At 41.3% G+C, this 22173-nt stretch overlaps 1 protein-coding gene across 2 annotated transcripts; it reads right to left on the reverse strand.

Moving 5' to 3' along the window:
* Positions 1–5740: 5740 nt before the first annotated feature.
* On the reverse strand, positions 5741–9499 carry LOC109616948. 2 transcript variants are annotated; one of them, XM_034288454.1, is made up of 8 exons: positions 8965–9499; positions 8624–8705; positions 8334–8425; positions 7862–8231; positions 7396–7653; positions 7141–7277; positions 6416–6773; positions 5741–6322 (listed from the first exon to the last, which is right to left on the reverse strand). In XM_034288454.1, exons 1-4 carry the CDS (start codon positions 9397–9399, stop codon positions 7923–7925), a joined length of 918 nt encoding a protein of 305 aa, XP_034144345.1. In that variant the 5' UTR covers positions 9400–9499; the 3' UTR covers positions 5741–6322; positions 6416–6773; positions 7141–7277; positions 7396–7653; positions 7862–7922. The 2 variants fall into 2 exon arrangements, with proteins under 2 accessions (XP_034144345.1, XP_034144344.1); XM_034288453.1 differs by having other exon boundaries at positions 8624–8780.
* Positions 9500–22173: the final 12674 nt, after the last annotated feature.

The raw sequence follows: 22173 nt of genomic DNA on the forward strand, positions 1-22173 counted from the left end.
CAGTCGATGTATCGGTCTGTCGTGGTGAAGAAAGAGCTGAGCCGCAAGGCGAAGCTCTCGATTTACCAGTCAATCTACGTTCCTACTCTCACCTATGGTCATGAGCTTTGGGTCATGACCGAAAGGACAAGATCCCGGATACAGGCGGCCGAAATGAGCTTTCTCCGCAGGGTGGCAGGGCGATCCCTTAGAGATAGGGTGAGAAGCTCGGTCACCCGGGAGGAGCTCAGAGTAGAGCCGCTGCTCCTCCACATCGAGAGGGGTCAGCTGAGGTGGCTTGGGCATCTTTTCGGATGCCTCCGGAACGCCTTCCTGGGAAGGTGTTCCGGTCCCGTCCCACCGGGAGGAGACCCCGGGGAAGACCTAGGACACGCTGGAGGGACTATGTCTCCCGGCTGGCCTGGGAACGCCTCGGTGTCCCCCCGGAAGAGCTGGAGGAAGTGTCTGGGGAGAGGGAAGTCTGGGCATCCCTGCTTAGACTGCTGCCCCCGCGACCTGGCCCCGGATAAGCGGAAGAAGATGGTATGGTATGGTATGGATCTTAGATGGTGATACTCAGCCATTCATGTTTGAACTGGAGTAGGGTACTGTAAAATGAATTTGAAAGTGGTAACATGCTGGGTATATTGTATTGAAGAAAGTATTTACCAATTGTATTTGGACCAAAACAGTTGAACAGAAAAAAGCTGCAAATAAGCAAGTAAATTCTATTGATTTGTGACTTGTTTTTTATTAAACAGCCTAATTCACTAGCTTCGGAACATGGTAGTATGTCCCAATCGGTCCCAATACTGGCATACTAACTTACCAAGTCAAGTATAAAACCAAGTCAATTTAACTTCAGGGATATCAAACTGTCCAGTTAGGAAGCATAAGCAATTGTGAATCAATATCACCTTTATTAGTGAAAATGAAAGTGACAACAGGTGCACTGGAAAGGCAACAGCAAGACAACCCCCAAAAAGGGAATGGCATTGCAAGTGGAGTCCTTGTCACTACTGGTAGCATGAGGTGGTCCCTGCAGCCCATTCAGGTTGCACAGGTAGTCTAGCTACTCCAGGATGGCACAGCCATACGAGCTGTCGCAAGGTTTACTGTGTCTCCCACTATAGTCTCAAGAGCATGGAGGAGATACCAGGAGACAGGCTGTTACACAAGGAGAGCTGGATAGAGCCGTAGAAGGGCATCAACCCAGCAGCAGTACTTGTATCTGCTCCTTTGTGCAAGGAGAAACAGGAGGAGCACTGCCAGAGCCCTACAAAATGACCTCCAGCGAGCTACTGGTGTGTATGTTTCTGACCCAACTGTCAGAACTGTCGGAAACTGTCAGAAACAGACTCCACGAGGGTGGCACGAGGGCCCGACATCCTCTAGTGAGACCTGTGCTCACAGTCCAGCACCGTGTAGCTCGACTGGCATTTGCTAGAGATCACCAGAATTGACCGATCTGCCATTGGTGCTCGCTGTCTTCACAGATGAGCATGTGACAGACGTGAAAGAGTCTGGAGATGCCGTGGTGAACGTTATGCTGCCTGCAACATCATCCAGCAGGACCGGTTTGGCGGTGGGTCAGTGGGAGGCATATCCTTGGAGGGTTGCACAGACGTCTACTTGTAGTATGTCGTCTTGCGATTTGAGATTCAGCCTCAGATTGGTTAAAAGGTGAAAATGTGACTTATTCACTGTGCATTCAGTTCATGTCCTCATCAACTACAGGAAACATATGATCTGTGTAATTGCAAACAAAGGTTTCTGTACCAAATATTAAGTTCTGCTTTTCTGATCTATCAGATACTTATGTCATGCAATAAAATGCAAATTAATTATTTAAAAATCATACAATGTGATTTTCGGGATTTTTGTTTTATATTCCGTCTCTCAGAGTTGAAGTGTCCCTATGATAAAAATTACAGACCTCTGCATGCTTTATAAGTAGGAAAACCTGCAAAATTGGCAATGTATCAAATACTTGTTCTCCCCACTGTATACGGTGGGGGCCAAGGTAGCCCCATCCGCTCAGGTGTGAGGTTGGACAAATCAACAAATTAGAAATGACTTTCGTTGGATTAACCTCACTGATATTTGGTCTTTTAATGTGTGTCTGATAAAGGGATAAACTCTCCAATAGCTTTCAATGCTGTACATGTTATGTATTGTTTGTTACAAGTAAATGTTTACTGGATGAAGAATCCTGCAAGATAAAGGGTCTAGCTTTGGATGGTGCTAATTGAATACATGTAAATATTACTTAGTTTTCCTAAAACTAAGTATAACTAAGGATAAATAGGGAAGCGTGACTTAGCTCTAGGAATCCATCCTTAACAGAAGCTCCTTGCACACCTTCGTGCTATAGTGTCTTAAATACTTATGGAATACTTAGTAGACTGTTAGACTAGTTGGAAGTTGAATCGTGTTGGTAGGTAACTATGTTTTGTATTGAAACTTTATACATTTATTGGAATAACTTGTATTACTTTGGAATATAGATTAATACGGCATTCCTCGTTCATACTCAAGCTTGTAGGGCTACTGGTAATTACACACACGTGTAAGTAAGTCTAAGTGACCAAACTTGGTATCCCTAAGTCCTGGAATTTTGAAGCAGTCTGGTTAGGCCCAGGACCACATGACATTGACTTGTCATCACTGTGTCGTGGGCATCGTAACATTCTGTGTAGCTCCAGGAACACATGCCATTTTACTGTATGGTTTGTGTTAAACGACACCTTATGGACTCTTATGGTAACTGATGTAAGCACACACATACGTGAATCGAAGTGACCAGACTGGCCATCCCTGAGTTCCAGGTTGCTACAATCCCCCATACTACAGGGCTACAGGAAACCAGTAAGGATTAATTCTTCATTTAGAACATTTGGTGTTTAATTTATGTATCCACATGGCTTATCAATAGAGTCATTATTTATCTAGATGTAAAATTCTTCTGTTGGCAAAATTCCTTAATTAAGTGATTTTCTTCTATGAAGTGTCTAGCCACTTGCTAGGTAATATATTGGCGTCTAATTGCCGATTTGTGTTTTTCAAGATGTATTTTTAAAGCACAGGATGTTATCACATGTAGACTGTTTCACAAGAACACTGCAGGATATAAATCACTGTTTGCTTCATGTTATATAAGATTTCATTTTGTTTGGTGATGTTGTTGCATGAAGTGCATTATTTACAGTGAAAAACCCCTATTATAAAAGCTTCTTACCTCTCTCTGACTTTATCCGATTTCTAAAAATGTATATATTGGATAGATTGATTGTATGTGCATTGTGTTGGGTTCTTAAAAGTAGTTTAAGTAAAGTGTTTGATACTAATAAATGCCAGTATTAGTTTGCAATGGACAAAAAAGGTCAGTAAATGTCAGTATAGGGCTTACAGAGAACTTTCTGGTTATAAGGTTTCTGAAATGATTTGTTGAGTACCTCTTTTCTATTCAAGTATCAAGCCATATGTTAGGATATCCTCTCAGATGAAAATGTTCTAGGAGGGAATTTAATTATTTATTGTATTTGGCTAAGTCTATGAAGTTGACTCACCGTTAGTCCTCTTCTTGAACGAAGAGCATAGAAGTTCGGCTGTCAATATTGTGTTTTTATCTGTGGGGATTCTGTAAACTGTAGTACTAAGGGATTGTTCCTTTTCATAACACACACTACTACTCAAATATTTGTGGCCACTTAGAAATGTCAATTTTTTCCATGAAAAGAGTTTGAATAAGAAAAATAGCAAAATGAATAAGACATTGACAAGGTTTTAATTGAAATAATACAACCCTGTTTCCAAAAAAGTTGGGATGCTGCGTAAAATATGAATAAAAACCAGAATTCAATGATGTGCAAATCATTTAAACCTTATATTCAATAGGAAATTGGACAAAAACAACATATCAAATAGTTAAACTGAGAAATTGTTTTTAGAAAAATACATACCCATTTAGAATTTAATGCTAGCAACACGTTTCAAAGAAGCTGGGACAGGGGCATGTTAACTGTGTTGCATCACCCTCCCTTCTTTTAACAATACTCTGTAAGAGTTTGGGAACTCAAGAGACCAATTTCTGTTTGATATAGGATCTAATCTGCTCAACAGTTCGGGGTCTCCTTTGTCGTATTTTTCATCTCATAATGCGCCTTGTGTTTTTAATGGGTGACAGGTTAATGACCTAAGGCCCAGAGAAGGCAGCGGCGGTTCTGGATCTTGTCTATATATGGTTTCTTCTTTGCATGGTGGAGTTTTAACTTGCATTTGTGGATGCAGCGACATACTGTGTTCACAGACAATGGTTTTTGGAAGTGTTCCTGGGCCAATGCAGTGAATTCCACCACATAATTGTGTCTGTTTTTCATGCTGGAAACACCCATGCCGCCTCCCCAGATTGTCCCTGTCCTTATGCATCCAGTCATGCTTCTGACCTGTATTAGGTTTTATAGACTCCGGACACAGCCCACACGCATTAATTAATTACTACAATTTGTACTTTTTAAATGTTCACCCAGCACTGCCAGAAGAGGACTGGCAACCCCTCAGGGGGAAACCTAGAGAGGAATCAGGCTCTATCTTTCTGCCCCTTTTAGGGAGTTTTTCCTAGCCACTGTGCATCAACACTGTTGTTGGTTGCCCCTTGGGGTTTCAGGCTGTGTTTTTGTAAATGCACTTTGTGACTACTGCTGATGTAAAAAGGGCTTTATAAAATACATTTGATTGATTTACCCACAGCATATTAGGCAGGTGGTCATAATGTTATGGCTGATTGGTGTGTATTACAAAGAAACACAATTGCCTAATTGCACTGTGGGATCGTTGACGTGCTGTACGCTGCCTGCTGTTTCCTATAGCTACCTGCCAAACTTTTTTCGAATTTACTCTATATAATTTTTTTTGTCAAATTCTACTTAAAGAGTTAACCAACGCCATATTTTTCATCTGTTGAACTCTTACTCTTTTTGGAAATTATTAACAGAACTACTAACCCCTGAACACCCGACGTATCATTAAAATGCCTTATCACTGTAATTGTGATAAGGCACAGACACGGAGAACTATCGTCTTCAGGTAAAGATAGCAGAGTTAGAGGCTCGGCTTCTGATGCAAATCTCAGGCAAGGATTATGTTAGTGTAGAAAAAGAAAAAACTGCATCTGTACCACCAGGAAGAAAAAAGTGTTGTTAGCCCCCCGGCACAGCTCCTGCAGCCGGGCAAGAACTTTCTCTTGGTCACTGGGAAGAAATGCCGTCGACCAGTTAAACCTGAGCAGGCATGAAAACGGTTCAGGGGTAAAAAAGGTGAGAAGGATAGTACCCCTCTAGGGGGGTCCGGGGGCATGCTCCCCCTTAAGAACATTTTAAATATTCCATATTTTAAAGCATCAATCTGATGCATTTTGAGATGCATTTTTTGCCAACCTGGGGAGAGCTGGAGAAACTTAACTTCAGTCATAAGTCAAAAATATTATGGCCTCCTTACTATGCAAGCCATTTCATGCCAGCCTGTCACTGGGTCTAACATTTACAGTATATGAGACACAATGTGGTAAGGGCACCACAAATGCCTTAATGCATAACCCCCACAAAAGATGGTGGACATGCTGTAACCTAACTTGTCTACTCTTCCATCATGATTAACAGCCAATACAATTTTGTAATTCAGATTTGCATACATTTTATTGGCAAAGAAAATTTACATTACAGATCATAAAAAAATCTTTTTTTTTTCTTTGCCTGGACCACCAGTGTCTTCATGGCCCGCTTTCGCTGTTTTGCCACATGTCTCATCCTTGCCCTTTTCTCTACTTCAGCAGTCTGTTTCTTGGCCTCCTGAGCACTGCCAGATGCTTGGGAGCCATACTTGCTCTGCTGCTGCTGCTTTTCTTTCTGATTCATCTTCTGCTGGCGTTTGTATGTGGCTGCTGCAGAGTTGATGTTCTTGCAGTGTTCTGTCCACCTCCCCGAACTTCACATCCTCCCTTCTGAAGAGCTGCATGGCTGTCTTCCCCCTGGACTGCAGGGTGTACTTGACCGTCTGGATGGCGTCAAATGTTGGTACATTCATGTTGCCACTCCTTTGGTCTATTACATCATTCATCAAACTAAAAGCAGACTCAACTCTTGGTCCGTGAAAGATGGAGAGGCAACATTTAACCATCGCACTCAGGGACGGGTACTTATCTGGCTTGTCAAAGACATGACCCCACCACTCCACGATGCTCTCTCCCTCCTTGAAACTGGGGACGGTCAGGTCAACATTGAACCGCACAAGTTCTCTCTGGATGTCCTGGTCTGCTGGCAAGAGGTGCCTCAGCATACCACTCAGTCTGCCAAGAAATGGATGAGAATTTGAAATCAGTGTTAAGACAAAAATCCCCAAGTACCTGGTAATATGGCAAAAATTTTGTTTTAATTCTTACCTCTTCAACTGGATGGTTGCCTGTGAGTGGCCTCTCAGAAGAGGGTCCAGAGCAGACAGGGCTGTCAGAGTCGGACTAGCCAAGGGGAGCTTCTTCTGGAGGTACACTGCAGTGGTGATGTAGGCTTTCCTGACGTCTGCTAGGAATGGCACCAACAGCTGACACAAAACACCAAAAACTGACCATTATTTTAAGTCTCACAGAGTGAAAAAAAGTCATGCAGGTAATGCAGGGTACTTAGAGCATGATTGGGATTCTGGCTCCTGAACGTGTCAGCCTCCTGTCCCACATAGACCTCCTTGGAGGGCAGCAGCATATGATCCTCGAGGACCATCTCCCTCAGAGCCCTGGGAGACAGCTGTGTAAGGGAAGTAATTAATGGGAGTAATAACTTAAGTACCTTTTAAAAGACCCCAGGTTGCTTAACAAAAAAGTTAACACTCAACTGATAACACAGACAACATAAAAATGTAGATAAAATGAATATACTAATGCAGGCAGAGTGGGTGTAAGGAGGAGTTAATTAATTAATGTGTTCGGCCTTTCACGAAGTAAGCCACGAAGGCCAGGAACAGCTCAAGCTGCCGATCATGAAGTTTGTGAACCAATGTCTGGCTACCCTGTGTATGTAAAACAAATTCTTATGAAATTGATTGATTGCCAACATTGGATGTACATGCACGTGCAGTCATGTTGCAGTAATTACAAGCACAACTAACACCAACCTGGAAAACCATGATATACTCCTTGAGAATAGCCAGCACACCCATGTAGATGCTGAGCCGTAGGACTGTTGTCGTCTCCTCATGCAACAGCTTCTGACATACCCTCTTTTTTCTCTCACGGCCTTGTGGAGTCATGCCTGTGAAAGATGAATTGATGTAAGTGTAAAACACAATACATATTCCTCCTCATTAGTAACTTCATAACAAGTATAAGTGCTAATTATTAAAAGGGATTGGAACATCAAGTCTCATCACCTTTCCTGTTGAGTTCCTCCTGAACCACCTTGATACTGGCTCTTGCCGCCTGGTTGACGTGGTACTTGGTGTAAACCAGTTCCAAAGGATCCCTATACAGCTCCTTATCTGCAGTGGAGAGGTAGCCATCATAGGGGGCTTTGAACGCAGGCATCATGGCATGGCATTTGCAGACAGCCAGCGATGAGGAACAAAGCCCCTCTGTGAGCTGGAGGCGGGGAGATTTAGAATCATAGCTATCTCCTTGAGGTACTTCACCTGACAAAAGACAGAAAAAGATTTTGAAAGAAACACATAGACATTCTACACATTCCATAGCTTTACCACAGTACAGTACAGTAGGGCCAGAAGCCGTGGTCTAGACTAGAGTTGACAAATTCAGGTTATACCAAATCCACATAGGTGGAGTGTGCTCAACAGAGGGTGGTAAAGAGCTGTAGTGCCATGTGCTTGGCATTTTGTTTACCTGGTCTGGACTCCACTGATGGTCAACCTGGAGATCACTGAACAGTTTCTCCAAGTAGCTGTCAAAGGACTGAGAACTTCTTTGCCGCATTGTGTATGTGATGACAGGAGTCCCCATCAACATCGAGCAGGTTGGGACAGTATTGGTGCATCCTGGTCTCGAGGACGGTCTTGCTGCCCCTCATCACAGCACACGAGTCCATCAGCATACTCACAAGGTTATTCCAGGGGATGTTGTTTTTCTCAAAGAACTCACAGAGCATCTTCTCTAAAGAAGCAGCATTTACCTTCACTATCTCCAAGGACCCAAAATGCTCCACTATCATCTTCCTCAAGTCTGCATGATAGTAGCAAACGAGCATGGAGAGGACCTTCAACATAAAAAGGTTTATTAGCCATGCAACATTTTATAGGGCATACACTAAAGCAAAAACAGAAGGACTTTGATGGCAAGAGTTTAATATGAAACCAACCTTTTTGTTGTTGTTGGAGGTACTCTCGTCTAAATATAACGAAAAGGGAAATCTCTTCATGTTGGAAAAGGTCCTCTCAGAGTAAGTCTGCCCTACACAAAATCGGACAGATTTGTCACATCACGTGCATAATCTAACTGATACAATATAAATCATACAACAGGTAATTCTTGCAACATAGAAGTATATATAGCAACATGGTAGTTTTAGGGGGAAAAAATGGTGTGGGCAGTTCACTAAAATGGAAATTAAAACACTGAAATAGTAGGCAAGAAAGAAAATGTAAATACCTAGACCATGGATCATCTCGTATGAAACTGCCGTCCGCGACAGCTTGATTCCCTGCAACGCTGGTTTATCTAAGGAAAGGGTCTGGGAAAGCTCAACAATTACAGGAGCCTTAGAAAACGGCATTGAATGCTCCGCCAAGGTTCCAAGGACCATTGCCTAGAACACAAATTATGTAATTAATGTAAAGATAGTATATTCCATGTTTAGGTGATTATGCTGCCAGTGACCGGAGCTGATTGTGAATAATAATAAATTTTATTTGTAGTGCACTTTACATCTCAAAGTGCTAGTGTACTCTGTCTATACTCCCTGTTCTGACTAACAGGCCTACACCACCTACCTCTGCATTTGCTATGCGGTTTATAACTGGTACGGGGATCTTTCCCTGGCACTGCTGCCTGGTTGTTTCTGGCCCCTGGCTTGCTTGATTCTGGTTTGCTGGACTCTGGCTAGCTGATGCTGGAAGGAAGGTGCTGGCAACACTATGAGTGGAAACTATCATCTGCACCCTCTTCTTGTGAACTTCCGTCTGGCAGTGAGCCTGCAGAGCATGGCTGCCTTTGTTAGCATAATTGATATCTTTGTGGCAGAGAATGCATCTGGCGAATCCCTGCCTGTTGATTTTGTTGAATACATCTCCTAGATGAAAGGACACCTCTTGCCCTTTCACTGAGACCTTGCCTTCAAGTTTTAGCCACGACCAGTTCCAGCTGCATTTCAAGCCAGCATCCAGCTGTTTAACTATGGCTGCGTCCTTCTCCCCTAACACACTCATTCTGCAAAAATGATGTTTGTATTAGTGTTAACTTCTAGTTGAGCATTATTGATATAACGGTGGACCACTTTACCTTCAGCCTTGTCAGTCTCCTCACCTCAAAATCATCCACACATCCTGGAAAAACGAGTCGTAGAGATTTTAGAAAGAAGCACTAACATCAACCAGTGTTTCTTTTTTGTGATTTACTGTTACCTATACAAGCTAGCAGCTAACTTTAGTAACAATATCTAGCTAATGTTAGGCTAACATTAACGGTAGCGTTAGCTAATAATTTTCCACTGGATTTTTAGCTGGCTAACGTTGCGTTCTCTCCTGTTGTGTTCAATGACTCAATTCATCAAGCTGTAGCTAACGTTAGCTAAGCCTATCGCAACAGAGCCCCTGGGTAACTTAGATATACCAGAAAATATTAAAATGATTGAAACCATCACTCACCAAATTCAGTCAGTTAAATCGCAAAGTCCAGGGGGGCTTTCAGCTGAATGTTCTCCGTTGGTGTGCACGCTCTTGTCAGCACGAGCAAAGCGAACTGCTTGTAAACCAATCAGGTAATGGTATTCCCCTACGTTCCCAGAGAAGGAAATTGGTGATGCAAGGCCCTTCGTGCTAATATTTCCATGCACTCGCGCACCTGTTCGTAGTTCACTGAATCTCTGGTACCTAACCCCCCCCAAACATTTTCTCATCGAATCTACACGATTCACGTAGGTCACCTATTCTGGTTTCAAAACGGCGAATTTCGCCGAAAGGTGAGTGGTTTTCATGTCGAGTCTTTCAACAGGTTTTCTCCACTGGAGTCGGAGTCAAGGCCCGAGCCGTCTTCGGAGGTGAATGATCGGCAGGCATGTTCTACCGGTGGCCCGGTAGAACATACCGGTGGCCCGGAAAACTTTACTCATCGGCGATTCCATTACCCGCAGTATTAGAATGAAGAATCAGTCGGCGATCGTACACTGTTTACCAGGGGGCAGAGCCACCGACATAGCCGCAAATCTGCTGTTGGTGTTAGCGAAGTCTATAACTGGCAAGTATAGAGAGTACAGAGATATTGTTATTCACGTTGGCACCAACGACGTTAGGATGAAACGGGTTACGAAGCAGAACATAGCATCTGCGTGTAAACTAGCTAGAAAGATGTGTTGGCATCGAGTAATTGTCTCTGGCCCCCTCCCAACTAGGGGTAGTGACGAGCTCTACAGCAGACTTGCGCAACTCAATCGCTGGCTGAAAACGGAGTTCTGTCCATCGCAGGAGGTAGAGTTTGTAGATAACTGGCTCTTTTTGGGACTCTCCCAGAAATAGGCCAGGCCTGATCTGCTGAGGAGCGACGGACTCGATCCTAGCTAGAGTGGTGCTCTTCTTTTATCTAGGAACATTGACAGGAGTCTCATTCCTATAGCCTCAGCATCAGATAGGGTGCAGGTCAGGCCGCAGGCTGTTTGCCAGCCTGCTAGCATAGTGGAGTCTGTCGATAGCATACTCGTTCCAGGCTGAGAAAAGGTAGTGCTAACAAAAACAACCTTATTAAGATAAAGCCTTCCTCCACCTCGGTCACAAATAAAAACAAATATGACTGTATCACCTCGCATCTTAAAAGGGGACTCCTAAATGTTAGATCCCTTGCTCCAAAGGCAGTTGGAGTAAATTAATTAATCTCTGATCATAAACTAGATGTTATTGGTTTATGTGAAGCGTGGCTAAAGCCTAATGAATTCACTGCCCAAAATGAGGCCTCTCCTCCTGGCTGTACTAGTGATCATATCCCTCGTGCATTCCGAAAAGGAGGGGGTGTTGCTAATATTTATGACAGTAAATATAAATTTACTCTCAAACACATTACTGATTTTCATTCTTTTGAAGTTTTACTCATGAAAGTTAACCAGGCCGATAAATCATTTTACATAGCTACTATTTACAGGCCCCCTGGGCCATACACAATGTTCCTCACTGAGTTTCCAGAATTCTTGTCTAACCTTGAAGTCATGGCAGTATTCTAATTTTTGGCGATTTCAATATTCATATGGAAAGGTCCAATGCTCCTCTTCAAAAAGCCTTTGAAGCCATAATTGACTCATTGGGTTTTATCCAACATGTCTCAGGTCCAACACATTGCCACAATCACACCTTAGATTTAGTCCTGTCATGAGAAATAGATATTGTAGATCTAATAATTTATAGTTTGCTCATTAACGACAGAGTAAATGAATCTGTAAATGATCAAATCGAGGATCTAAACTCAACACTGCGAAATACATTAGATACGGTTGCACCACTAAAACCAAAAGATATACGCAACAAGAAACTTGCTCCCTGGTACACAGACAATATTAGAGAACTTAAGCAAGCCTCCAGAAAATTGGAGCGAAAGTGGCGCTCCACCAAGTTGGAAGTATTCAGATTAGCCTGGATAGACAGTACACTACAATACCAAAATTTTCATTTCTCCAACCTGATTGAGGTGAACAAAAACAATCCAAAATTCCTCTTCGATACAGTTGCAAAGTTAACAAAAAAGAAAAGCTCAACAAGTTAAGTGGGCCTTCTTCCAAAAATCAGAAACTTTCTATCAGAAACTGATGCAGAAATACTAATCCAAGCTTTCGTTACTTCTAGACTAGATTACTGCAATGCTCTTCTTTCCGGTTACTCTGACAAATCAATAAAAAAAAACTTCAATTAGTGCTGCACACGGCTACTAGAATCCTAACTGGAACAAAAAAAATTGAACACATTACTCCTGTACTAGCGTCCTTACACTGGCTGCCTGTTAGGTTTAGGGCTGATTTTAAGGTTTTATTGTTAACCTATAAATCAATACATGGACCTGCTCCTACTTACCTTGCTGAAATGATCCAGCCATACATACCTACACGTAACCTACGATCGCAAGATGCAGGCCTTTTAATTGTACCTAGAATTTCTAAACAAACAGCCAGAGGCAGGGCCTTTTCTCATAGAGCTCCACTACTGTCGTGTCGAATGATCAGCCAATTAAGGTTAGAAATGCAAACTCAGTGCAAACTTTCAGGTGTCTACTAAAAACTAATCTTTACAGCACGGTTTATGATTAGGTGTAGCCTGGCCCAGGGGCATGAAGGTGACCAGAAGGCTTGTCATACCAGGTGGGCTCTCGTCGCCACCTGGATGCCCTCCCTCCAATGCCTTTCGGGGGTAGAGTCACTGGCTTGTTGTCTCTCTGTTGCGCACTTGTGCAATTGGGCTGTACTCTTCTGGCAATATTCAGCCCCTCATTCAGGGTGGTAGGGCCACAGTGTTGCCGGATCCACCCTGTCTTAGTCTCAAGGTCTTACGCTGCTATACTATTGTGCTGGGGGATTGGGTCCTTCCCCACTATAAATCGTTGTTGATATGAGAAATGCATTTTCTGAATTTTCCCAGTCTCCTACCGTTTTAAACTTTAGGAGGACATGAGGTCCTGGTCCACACCTGCGGAGTACCTGGTTTGGGGGGCCCGTTGCTGTCCCTGTCCTTGTCCATCTGGTCATGCTTCTGACCTAGTCTAAATTTAAATAGACTCTGGATTCAGCCCACATGCATTTTTTTAATTATTCCAATTGGACTCTTACTCTCTCACCCGGCACAGCCAGAAGAGGACTGGTCACCCCTCTGAGCCTGGGTCCTCTCTAGGTTTCTTCCTACATTTCGGCCATCTTAGGGAGTTTTTCTAGCCACTGAAATTCAACCCTACTGTTTGCTCCTTGGGATTTAAGGCCGGGTGTTTCTGTAAAAGCACTTTGTGACAACCGCTGTTGTAAAAAGGGCTTTAAAAATAAATTTGATTGATTGCCTAAGGCTTTTTTTACAGTACTGTATTTTGACACAAAAAAATATTTACATTTTCCATGTTGATGAAGTCTTTGGACTGTTGATGGCCCACATGCATTATGAAAAGGAATCACCAGCTCAGCTCATCAAAATGTACAATCTATGGAGGAGAAAACAGTGCATGTGCTTCAGAGAGATGGACGATGGCTGTAATACCTAAATGCTTTAGCTTTTGTATTTTACAATTTTTTGTGTACTGTATATCATTCGTGTTACAGTTATGATATCATTACATTCTAAATCTCAGTGAATTCTTTAACCATATTTTGAAGTCTCTGATAAATAGGGCTAGATCCGTTGGCCACAATGGATTGAAGGAACATAAAGCACTAGAAACGCTATTGTTTTTGCCAGACCACGTAAGCGGAGCTGGCCAAGAAGAGCGAATGACTCTTACTGTCTGACTGACATGGATAGACATAAAATTTGGTGGGTACAACCTTCAGTAGCTATGTTATAGTAAGCCTAAAATAAAAACTTTATGGTAATATTGCGACTACTTGTTGGATTTTGAAAGTAGGCATCCGTGCATGTTTTTTGGGGTAAGGTCTATAATTTTAATGGTAGGTTTATTTGAACAGTGAGAGACAGAATAACAACAAAATAATCAAGAAAAACGCATGTCAAAAATGTTATAAATTGATGTGCATTTTAATGAGTGAAATACCTATTCGACCCCTCTGCAAAACATGACTTAGAACTTGGTGGCAAAACCCTTGTTGGTCATTCATAGAGGTCAGATGTTTCTTTTAGATGGCCACCAGGTCTGCACACATCTAAGGAGGGATGTTGTCCCACTCCTCTTTGCAGATCTTCTCCAAGTCATTAAGGTTTCAAGGCTGACATTTAGCAACTGGAACCTTCAGCTCCCTCCACAGATTTTCAATGGGATTAAGGTCTGGACACTGGCTAGGCCACTCCAGGACCTTAATGTGCTTCTTCTTGAGCCACTCCTTTGTTGCCTTGGCTGTGTGTTTTGGGTCATTGTCATGCTGGATTACCCATCCAAGACCCATTTTAAATGCCCTGAAGGAGGTTCTCACCCAAGATTTGATGGTACATGGCCCCGTCCATCGTCCCTTTGATGCAGTGAAGTTGTCCTGTCCCCTTAGCAGAAAAACACCCCCAAAGCATTATGATTCCATCTCCATGTTTAACGGTGGGGATGGTGTTCTTGGGGTCATAGGCAGCATTCCTCCTCCTCCAAACACGGCAAGTTGAGTTGATGCCAAAGAGCTCGATTTTGGTCTCATCTGACCACTACTCTTTCACCCAGTTCTCTGAATAATTCAGATGTTCATTGGCAAACTTTAGACGGGCCTGTACATGTGTTTTCTTGAGCAGGGTGAACTTGCGGGCGCTGCAGGATTTCAGTCCTTCACGGAGTAGTATCTTACCAATTGTTTTCTTGGTGTCTATGAAATACTTATTTCACTCATTAAAAGGAAAATAAATTTTCAAGGCTGATGTTTGGCAAATCAAACCATCAGCTCCCTCCACATACGTTTTAGTAATGTATATAATTTTTTGTTATCACTGTTCAAATAAACCTACCATTAAAATTATAGAGTGATCATTTCTTTGTCAGTGGGCAAACGTACAAAATCAGCAGGGGATAAAAAAAATAATTCCCTCACTGTAAATGAATCCAAAAATCCAGGCAACATTGGTTGCACCTGCCAGAATAGAGGTTTTTCTGAAAGAAAATAAACAATGAAGGCATACGTTTTATTGATAGCAATGTTGTTGTTCAGAAGTATTATGTACTGTATGAGCCTTTGAGGAGAGCTCAAAGGTCACGATAGCACAGAAGGTATGGACACATCCACAACACAGTGGTCCTGCTGGCAATTTCTATGTAGCTACTTGGCTTGTTAGCTGTCGTAGCATAATAACATTCTAGTAGTTGGGTATGACTGCAAGCTAGTCAGCTACGCTATGTCTGTCTCACTTCAGTCTGGTGGCCACAGAATCATAAACCAGTGATAGAATTTTTTTATTTACACCTCCTTTTTCACAGCGTCCATCATATCTTAAAGTATCTGCCAGCACAAGGCATCTGTGGATTACATTGAAGGCGTTCATAAATCACACTGTTTTATCAGTTAGAGATTCTGTACAAATATAACAAAATCTATATTAGGTCAATACCAATCAGAAATTAAGGGAAAACATTTGAAGGTTTGACATTAAAATACACATGGATAAAATATGGGAAATACATATGGGTAAAATCAATTCAGCACTGTACAGTATTCAAAAATATATATTTGGCAAAAGGAAAGATCACCAGAACAGAATATCTAATTCTGCTTTAAACTCAGTACACAAAATGTTTTAGCTTTCACCTTGCTCGCCTAAAGAAATCACATGGTTATCCTCACAACCGTAAGGCTGAGGGAATAGCAGATAAGGAACTCATTTCAAGTAAGCGGGTACTTGTGGTTAGCAGTGTTACTACTAATTCGCAGTTACTATCTCTGTTTATTTGTTTCACCAAAACACCTAGGAGGTTGGGCCGGATGGCCTAAATAACAAAATAAGGTGAGAGTAACATCTAGTATTTTAGGTGAAATTACCAATAATGCTAGTAAACAGTGGAGACTGAAAAGCAATAAACACAACTGTGGCAACTGAACCTCATGAAAGGGTCTGACTTTCTGTGATCTGTGCAAACTATCCTAGACCTTTTGACTAAAGAAAAAAAAAAAGGCCAGTTAGTTTGGTTAAACAGATTTTTTTTTTTGAGATTTATGGTGTGTGTGATATGAAACTTAAAATTTGAGCAAGTGGTTTGAAGGAGAACTGCAATGTAGCTCTGCTGAACCATGTTCTATTCAAATTATTCATTTGCACATTAAGTGTAATTTCCATAGTACAGAAAGATATTACAAGGACATATTACATCAATAACAAGAACCAAATCATATGATGTGCACTGGATATTGATGTTGATAATAATTATAATGTATTTACTGTCACCCACAGTGTATATTCAGTGTAGTAAAAATATAATTTCACAAATGTTATTAACTCATGGGATATGTAAGACATACTTTGCATATTGTCACATATAAACCCTGCCTAAATAGAGCAGAGAAACTGAACCTGTCATATAACGCTGGTGCCTGTTTTTGTGTGAACTGTGTTTCAGTGTGTACATTGTGTGAGAGTGTCTTCATATTCAGCTTGTGACTTGACTGACACCAAGTAAATTAATCTTACAAGAGAGACAGGGCTTTTTACCATAACCCAATTCATCAGAGATAGAGAGAGAGCAAGAGGAGAAATAGAGGGGGGAGACTGAAAAAGAAATGGAAAGGATGGAGGTAGAAAGAGAGAGAAAGGGAGAAAAACATATTGATAGAAGTTTGTTCTATTTTGTTCTTTTGTTCTTGTTACAGCCATATATATATATTGGTGGAACTGGACAAAGTTTACAGATTATTCCAATGAGTCAATTAATTAAACTAGAAGAAATGAACACATTGCTAGATTTAAAGATAGTTTTACTCTGGAGATTTCAGCTTTGTAAAAGCAAGGAGACATGCAAGAGACAAGTATACATTTTTTGTCATATCTCTCTCTCTCACACACACACAGACACACACACAACATTGCATTATATATATATATATATATTACACAGTATATAATGACGAATAGACCAACAAAAAGGAATTTGGGTTAAATTCTTAAAATTATTCTCTCTGTGTGCTTAAAATATGGCATTCAGAGTGTGCATAAGATTGGCTAAAATTGGAAATACAATGCAAATGTAAAAAATGGTGCATTGCAGCCCGATCCATAAATCTATTACAGAAGCTGACTTTATCCAACTAGTTCTCGTGGTACACACACACCAGCACACACAAACATATGTATAGTACATGCGCACATCAACACTGTAACTGCACACACATACACACACACTTGATATTCCAAATGTGAAAAAGGGGGCCCTGGGGGAAAAAGGTTGGAAACCACTGTTCTATGTAACCTGAGCATTTATTCATCCAGCTCAAAGATCAAATATTTTTTTTCAAGAATAGAATCAGTTGGGAAGTGCCAAGGGCTGAAGTGCTGTAGATACACTCAAATACTCACACTGACGTGCATGCACATATGCACGCACGCACGCAAGCACACACGCACGCAAGCACACACGCACACACGCACACACATACGCACGCATTTTAACTCACCCGCAGTCATTCTCATGTCTCGCCCACGGCCCTCAGGGCTTGTCTCCATGGTAACGACAGCAGCGATGCTGTCCTTGGCGTAGATGGAGGGATGGCAGGGGAACGAGAGAGAAAAGACGAAAGCAAGATAGAGATGGACACTTGGTGAATAGCTGATATTTTTTTCAACAACGACTACACCATAGGCAAAATTTCCGTTTGGAATCGGGGGACACATCCACCCAATATTAGTAGACGGCACATTTGCCTCCCACCACCAACAAATATCGCTAATAAAGATTTTGATTTTCGTTATGATCTGCGTCAATCTAACTGTTGTGCTTATTCTTCCTGCCAGCGTTGCCAGATTTTAGTTAACTGTATGTTTCACAATCACCTGCGGACTCCACAAAAAAATTGTTTTCTATGCAAACATATTTGTTAATCAACCTGTCCAAGCACATTACCAACACACAGTAATTAAAAGAGCACAATTTAGCGGGAAACCCCTCCATCTGGCAACAATGCATCCTGCTCGAATTTCAAAGCCCAGCTAGCCCAGATCCTACATCTATTCCACTCGCGTTCTATGAAAGAAAAAAAACTTCTCTCCCTGAAAATGCATTTTATGCTTTATCCTTTACCTGTACTAGCCTGTGCAAGGAAAGTTAATCTGATTTAGTGGGGCACACCTGGGTGGATCTTGATTTAGAATATGTATGGTAAATATCAGCTGGCTAGCTAGGTAGTTATCTTTATCTGTAATATTTCCTATTACTTTTAAGCCCATGAAATAAGGCGACTGTGTATGAAAATGGTTTCAATTCCAAAACGATTCATACAAACTCCTTGAATTAAAGCTGAAAGCCTGTACTTCAGTTGTATCTTGATTGTTTCATTTCAAATCCATTGTGGTGGCGTACAGAGCAAAAATAATGAAAATTGTGTCGGTGTCCAAATATTGCAGGACCTAACTGTATATCTGATCTAAAGGAAGGAAGGTTTGAAATGTATCAATGTATATGGATAGACTGGTGACCTCTAACAACACTGAAACCAATCTCTTGAGTTCTTGGAAACAGATCACCTCTATGATTGTTGTAGACACAATGCATCACTACAAAACTCAGAAGCCTAGCATTGGCATATTGACTTTCAGCATTGCCTAGGGCCCCTGTTTCCCAATAGTGTAGCACAGGGGCGTCACTAGAAAATTATGGATGGGGGCGCTAAGCTTCGTTTTGGGGGTCTGGCCATTCTCCCCCAAAAACATTTTCATCATGTATTTTTAGAGTAACAATGGGTGTCAAATCTATCAAAAGAAAGTTATTTTTGGTCAGGTTTGGCTAAACGTATACCTGTCTCATAGTGTGTGTTATACACTGATCTAATTACTTTTATTTCTTTATTTGGATAGAATTTTTGTCCAATCTGTCTTCATTCATCCAACAACAAATCACAAAAACGGCTGTACTATGTTTATAGTAAATGAACATCTACAGTATATTCTCTTTATAAGCGAGATTTCTCGGAATCATTCTGAAACATTTCAAACAGATTTAGTAAGTAGCTCAGTCATCTCAGAAGAAACATATATTCTGTTCAGAGGAAGGTCTCACTTCGCTTGATTATTAGTGACATACAAATGTTAGCTAGCATGTCATTAATGGGAAATATTTTTTTCAGTAGTTGGTTAGTGGTATTATCGGACACCTTACTATTTTGTTGAGTTACATTATAATTTATTTTCATTTGGATTATAAATGACAGATCTAAGTCTTCTCTGAAGTGTCTACTACAAAGTTGTGACTAGCTTTCTTGCCTCTTGGTAAAAAAAAAGAAGACTGATATTAGGCTACATGAGGTCTGGTCTGTCACGCAAGTCGAATTTCAAGAACTGTAAATTGTGTAAACAATTTTCATTCATGACATTTTTATGATCACACATTTTTTTTTTACCTGCATACATTTCTATAAAAAATGGTGGCGGGCTAGCTGAAAGGTTATATTGATTAGCAAAACGTACCGTTGCTTTCCAGTGCTATTACATTACGCTGGCTGCTAGCCGCTGAAAAGTGTGCGGGGCGTGCGCTTTAGTCTGTTGTATCTGCTTGTGTTGCCATTTTTTTCAGCAGAGATGCTATTGTATTCCTTTTATTCTTGTACTGATTATTTGATTTATTTTAATATTGTAAAATCTTAGTGTACAGAATTTTGGTCAACATTGGTAGTTTATAAATAAAATAGACTTTGACTATTGCACTATTGCTTGTGTAAAGGACCTTTGTGTAAACACATCTCGCCATTGCTTACCATAATATTTTCTACTAATGGCCATTTTTCACTACATGGTACCAGCTCAACTCGTCTATAGCCTCGACTTAAATGCTTCATGGGAGTGTCCGTAGTTGGCGCTATAGTAGCGAATTGCACATGTGTAAGGCAAGACCATATGTCTATGGGTAAGACAGTCGCCATTTGGATTCCACGCTGTTGTACCCTGCAAACTAGAACATAAATTTTAGCGACTTGGTTCTCTCATCAACTCTTGTTCAAAGTGTATAAGCTACACTCACCTAAAGGATTATTAGGAACACCTGTTCAATTTCTCATTAATGAAATTATCTAATCAACCAATCACATGGCAGTTGCATTAATGCATTTAGGGGTGTGTTCCTGGTCAAGACAATCTCCTGAACTCCAAACTGAATGTCAGAATGGGAAAGAAAGGTGATTTAAGCAATTTTGAGCGTGACTTAGTTGTTGGTGCCAGACGGGCCGGTCTGAGTACTTCACAATCTGCTCAGTTACTGGGATTTTCATGCACAACCATTTCTAGGGTTTACAAAGAATGGTGTGAAAAGGGAAAAACATCCAGTATGCGGCAGTCCTGTGGGCGGAAATGCCTTGTTGATGCTAGAGGTCAGAGGAGAATGGGCCGACTGATTCAAGCTGATAGAAGAGCAACTTTGACTGAAATAACCACTCGTTACAACCGAGGTATGCAGCAAAGCATTTGTGAAGCCACAACACGCACAACCTTGAGGCGGGTGGGCTATAACAGCAGAAGACCCCACCGGGTACCACTCATCTCCACTACAAATAGGAAAAAGAGGCTACAATTTGCACAAGCTCACCAAAATTAGACAGTTGAAGACTGGAAGAATGTTGCCTGGTCTGATGAGTCTTAATTTCTGTTAAAACATTCAGATGGTAGAGTCAGAATTTGGCGTAAACAGAATGAGAACATGGATCCATCATGTCTTGTTACCACTGTGCAGTCTGGTGGAGGTGGTGTAATGGTGTGGGGGATGTTTTCTTGGCACACTTTAGGCCCCTTAGTGCCAATTGGGCATCGTTTAAATGCCACGGCCTACCTGAGCATTGTTTCTGACCATGTCCATCACTTAATGACCACCATGTACCCATCCTCTGATGGCTACTTGCAGCAGGATAATGCACCATGTCACAAAGCTCGAATCATTTCAAATTGGTTTCTTGAACATGACAATGAGTTCACTGTACTGAAATGGCCCCCACAGTCACCAGATCTCAACCCAATAGAGCATCTTTGGGATGTGGTGGAACGGGAGCTTCGTGCCCTGGATGTGCATCCCACAAATCTCCATCAACTGCAAGATGCTATCCTATCAACATGGGCCAACATTTCTAAAGAATGCTTTCAGCTCCTTGTTGAATAAATGCCACGTAGAATTGAGGCAGTTCTGAAGGCGAAAGGGGGTCAAACACAGTATTAGTATGGTGTTCCTAATAATCCTTTAGGTGAGTGTATATGCTCTGAATTGGACAATACAACATCACATTGTTTTACTACAATTTGATGAACTCCCGAAACGAAGATCAAGGATTTTTTGGACATCAGACTGAAAATTGTTGAACGCCGATTCACCTACATAGCTATGGTGAGTTCTTTTTTGCGATATTATAAATAACTAGCGTTAAGTGTTGTTAGGTTACTGAGTAAGAACGTAATGACTGTTTTGTATTAAACAATGACTGTTTGCAATATTATATTAAAATTCAAATTATTTAGTACTGGTAGCTGAACGCAAGTTCTAAACCATTGGCGGCAAAACAAGTTATAAAAACTGAGCTTGAAAAAAAACAGCGTTGTCCTGAGATTAAATACCTACTGTAACCCTTGTTTCTTCGTGTGTCCCCAAGTTTGGTTGCTTACTATTTTTTGTTTCTTCGTTTATCAAGTTCGGATGTTTTGTGCTTCTTCGCCTATCAACAGTTGAACAGGTATGGTAACATCATTAGCTAACTTGTCTAAATTGTGTTTCTTAGGCTATCAACAAGTTAGAATTTTTGTGCTAACTCCTTGTAACATTTATCAACTGATATGTAACGTTGGCTAAATCGTGTTTCTTTGTGTAACGTTATCCACATCATGTGGATAACGTTACTCTTGGCAGTAAATTTAGATAGACTAGCTCAACCTGGACCTGTTGCAATTCCGTTACTAAGGTGTCTGTGTATCCACATTGTTCTCAGCTAGTCTGTGTGTGTCTTATGCTGCCGTTTTTTTTAAACTTATTTTCTAAACATTGCTTTCAGGTGATGACGTTTTCTGTAGTTTTGTTCCCGGAGGATGACTGTGTGGCTGCCGTTCCACGCCAGGTATGTGAATTACATGTTGATCTCGTAATTGCTGCAATGTTTACCATATCATGAAAGCGGCCCGCTGGCCGGACGCTTTGCAGAAACGCACGGCGGC

The sequence above is a fragment of the Esox lucius genome, chromosome 19 (genome assembly GCF_011004845.1).
Source record: "Esox lucius isolate fEsoLuc1 chromosome 19, fEsoLuc1.pri, whole genome shotgun sequence".
Classification (NCBI taxonomy): Eukaryota; Metazoa; Chordata; class Actinopteri; order Esociformes; family Esocidae; genus Esox; species Esox lucius.

Excerpts from the sequence above, each read along its gene's own strand:
- LOC109616948 (XM_034288453.1), bottom strand. The coding sequence starts at position 9,399 with ATGAGTGTGTTAGGGGAGAAGGACGCAGCCATAGTTAAACAGCTGGAT. Across the intron at positions 8,781-8,964 it reads ACCGCATAGCAAATGCAGAG|GCAATGGTCCTTGGAACCTT; the intron begins GTAGGTGGTGTA and ends TTTGTGTTCTAG. Across the intron at positions 8,426-8,623 it reads CGAGATGATCCATGGTCTAG|GGCAGACTTACTCTGAGAGG; the intron begins GTATTTACATTT and ends GATTTTGTGTAG.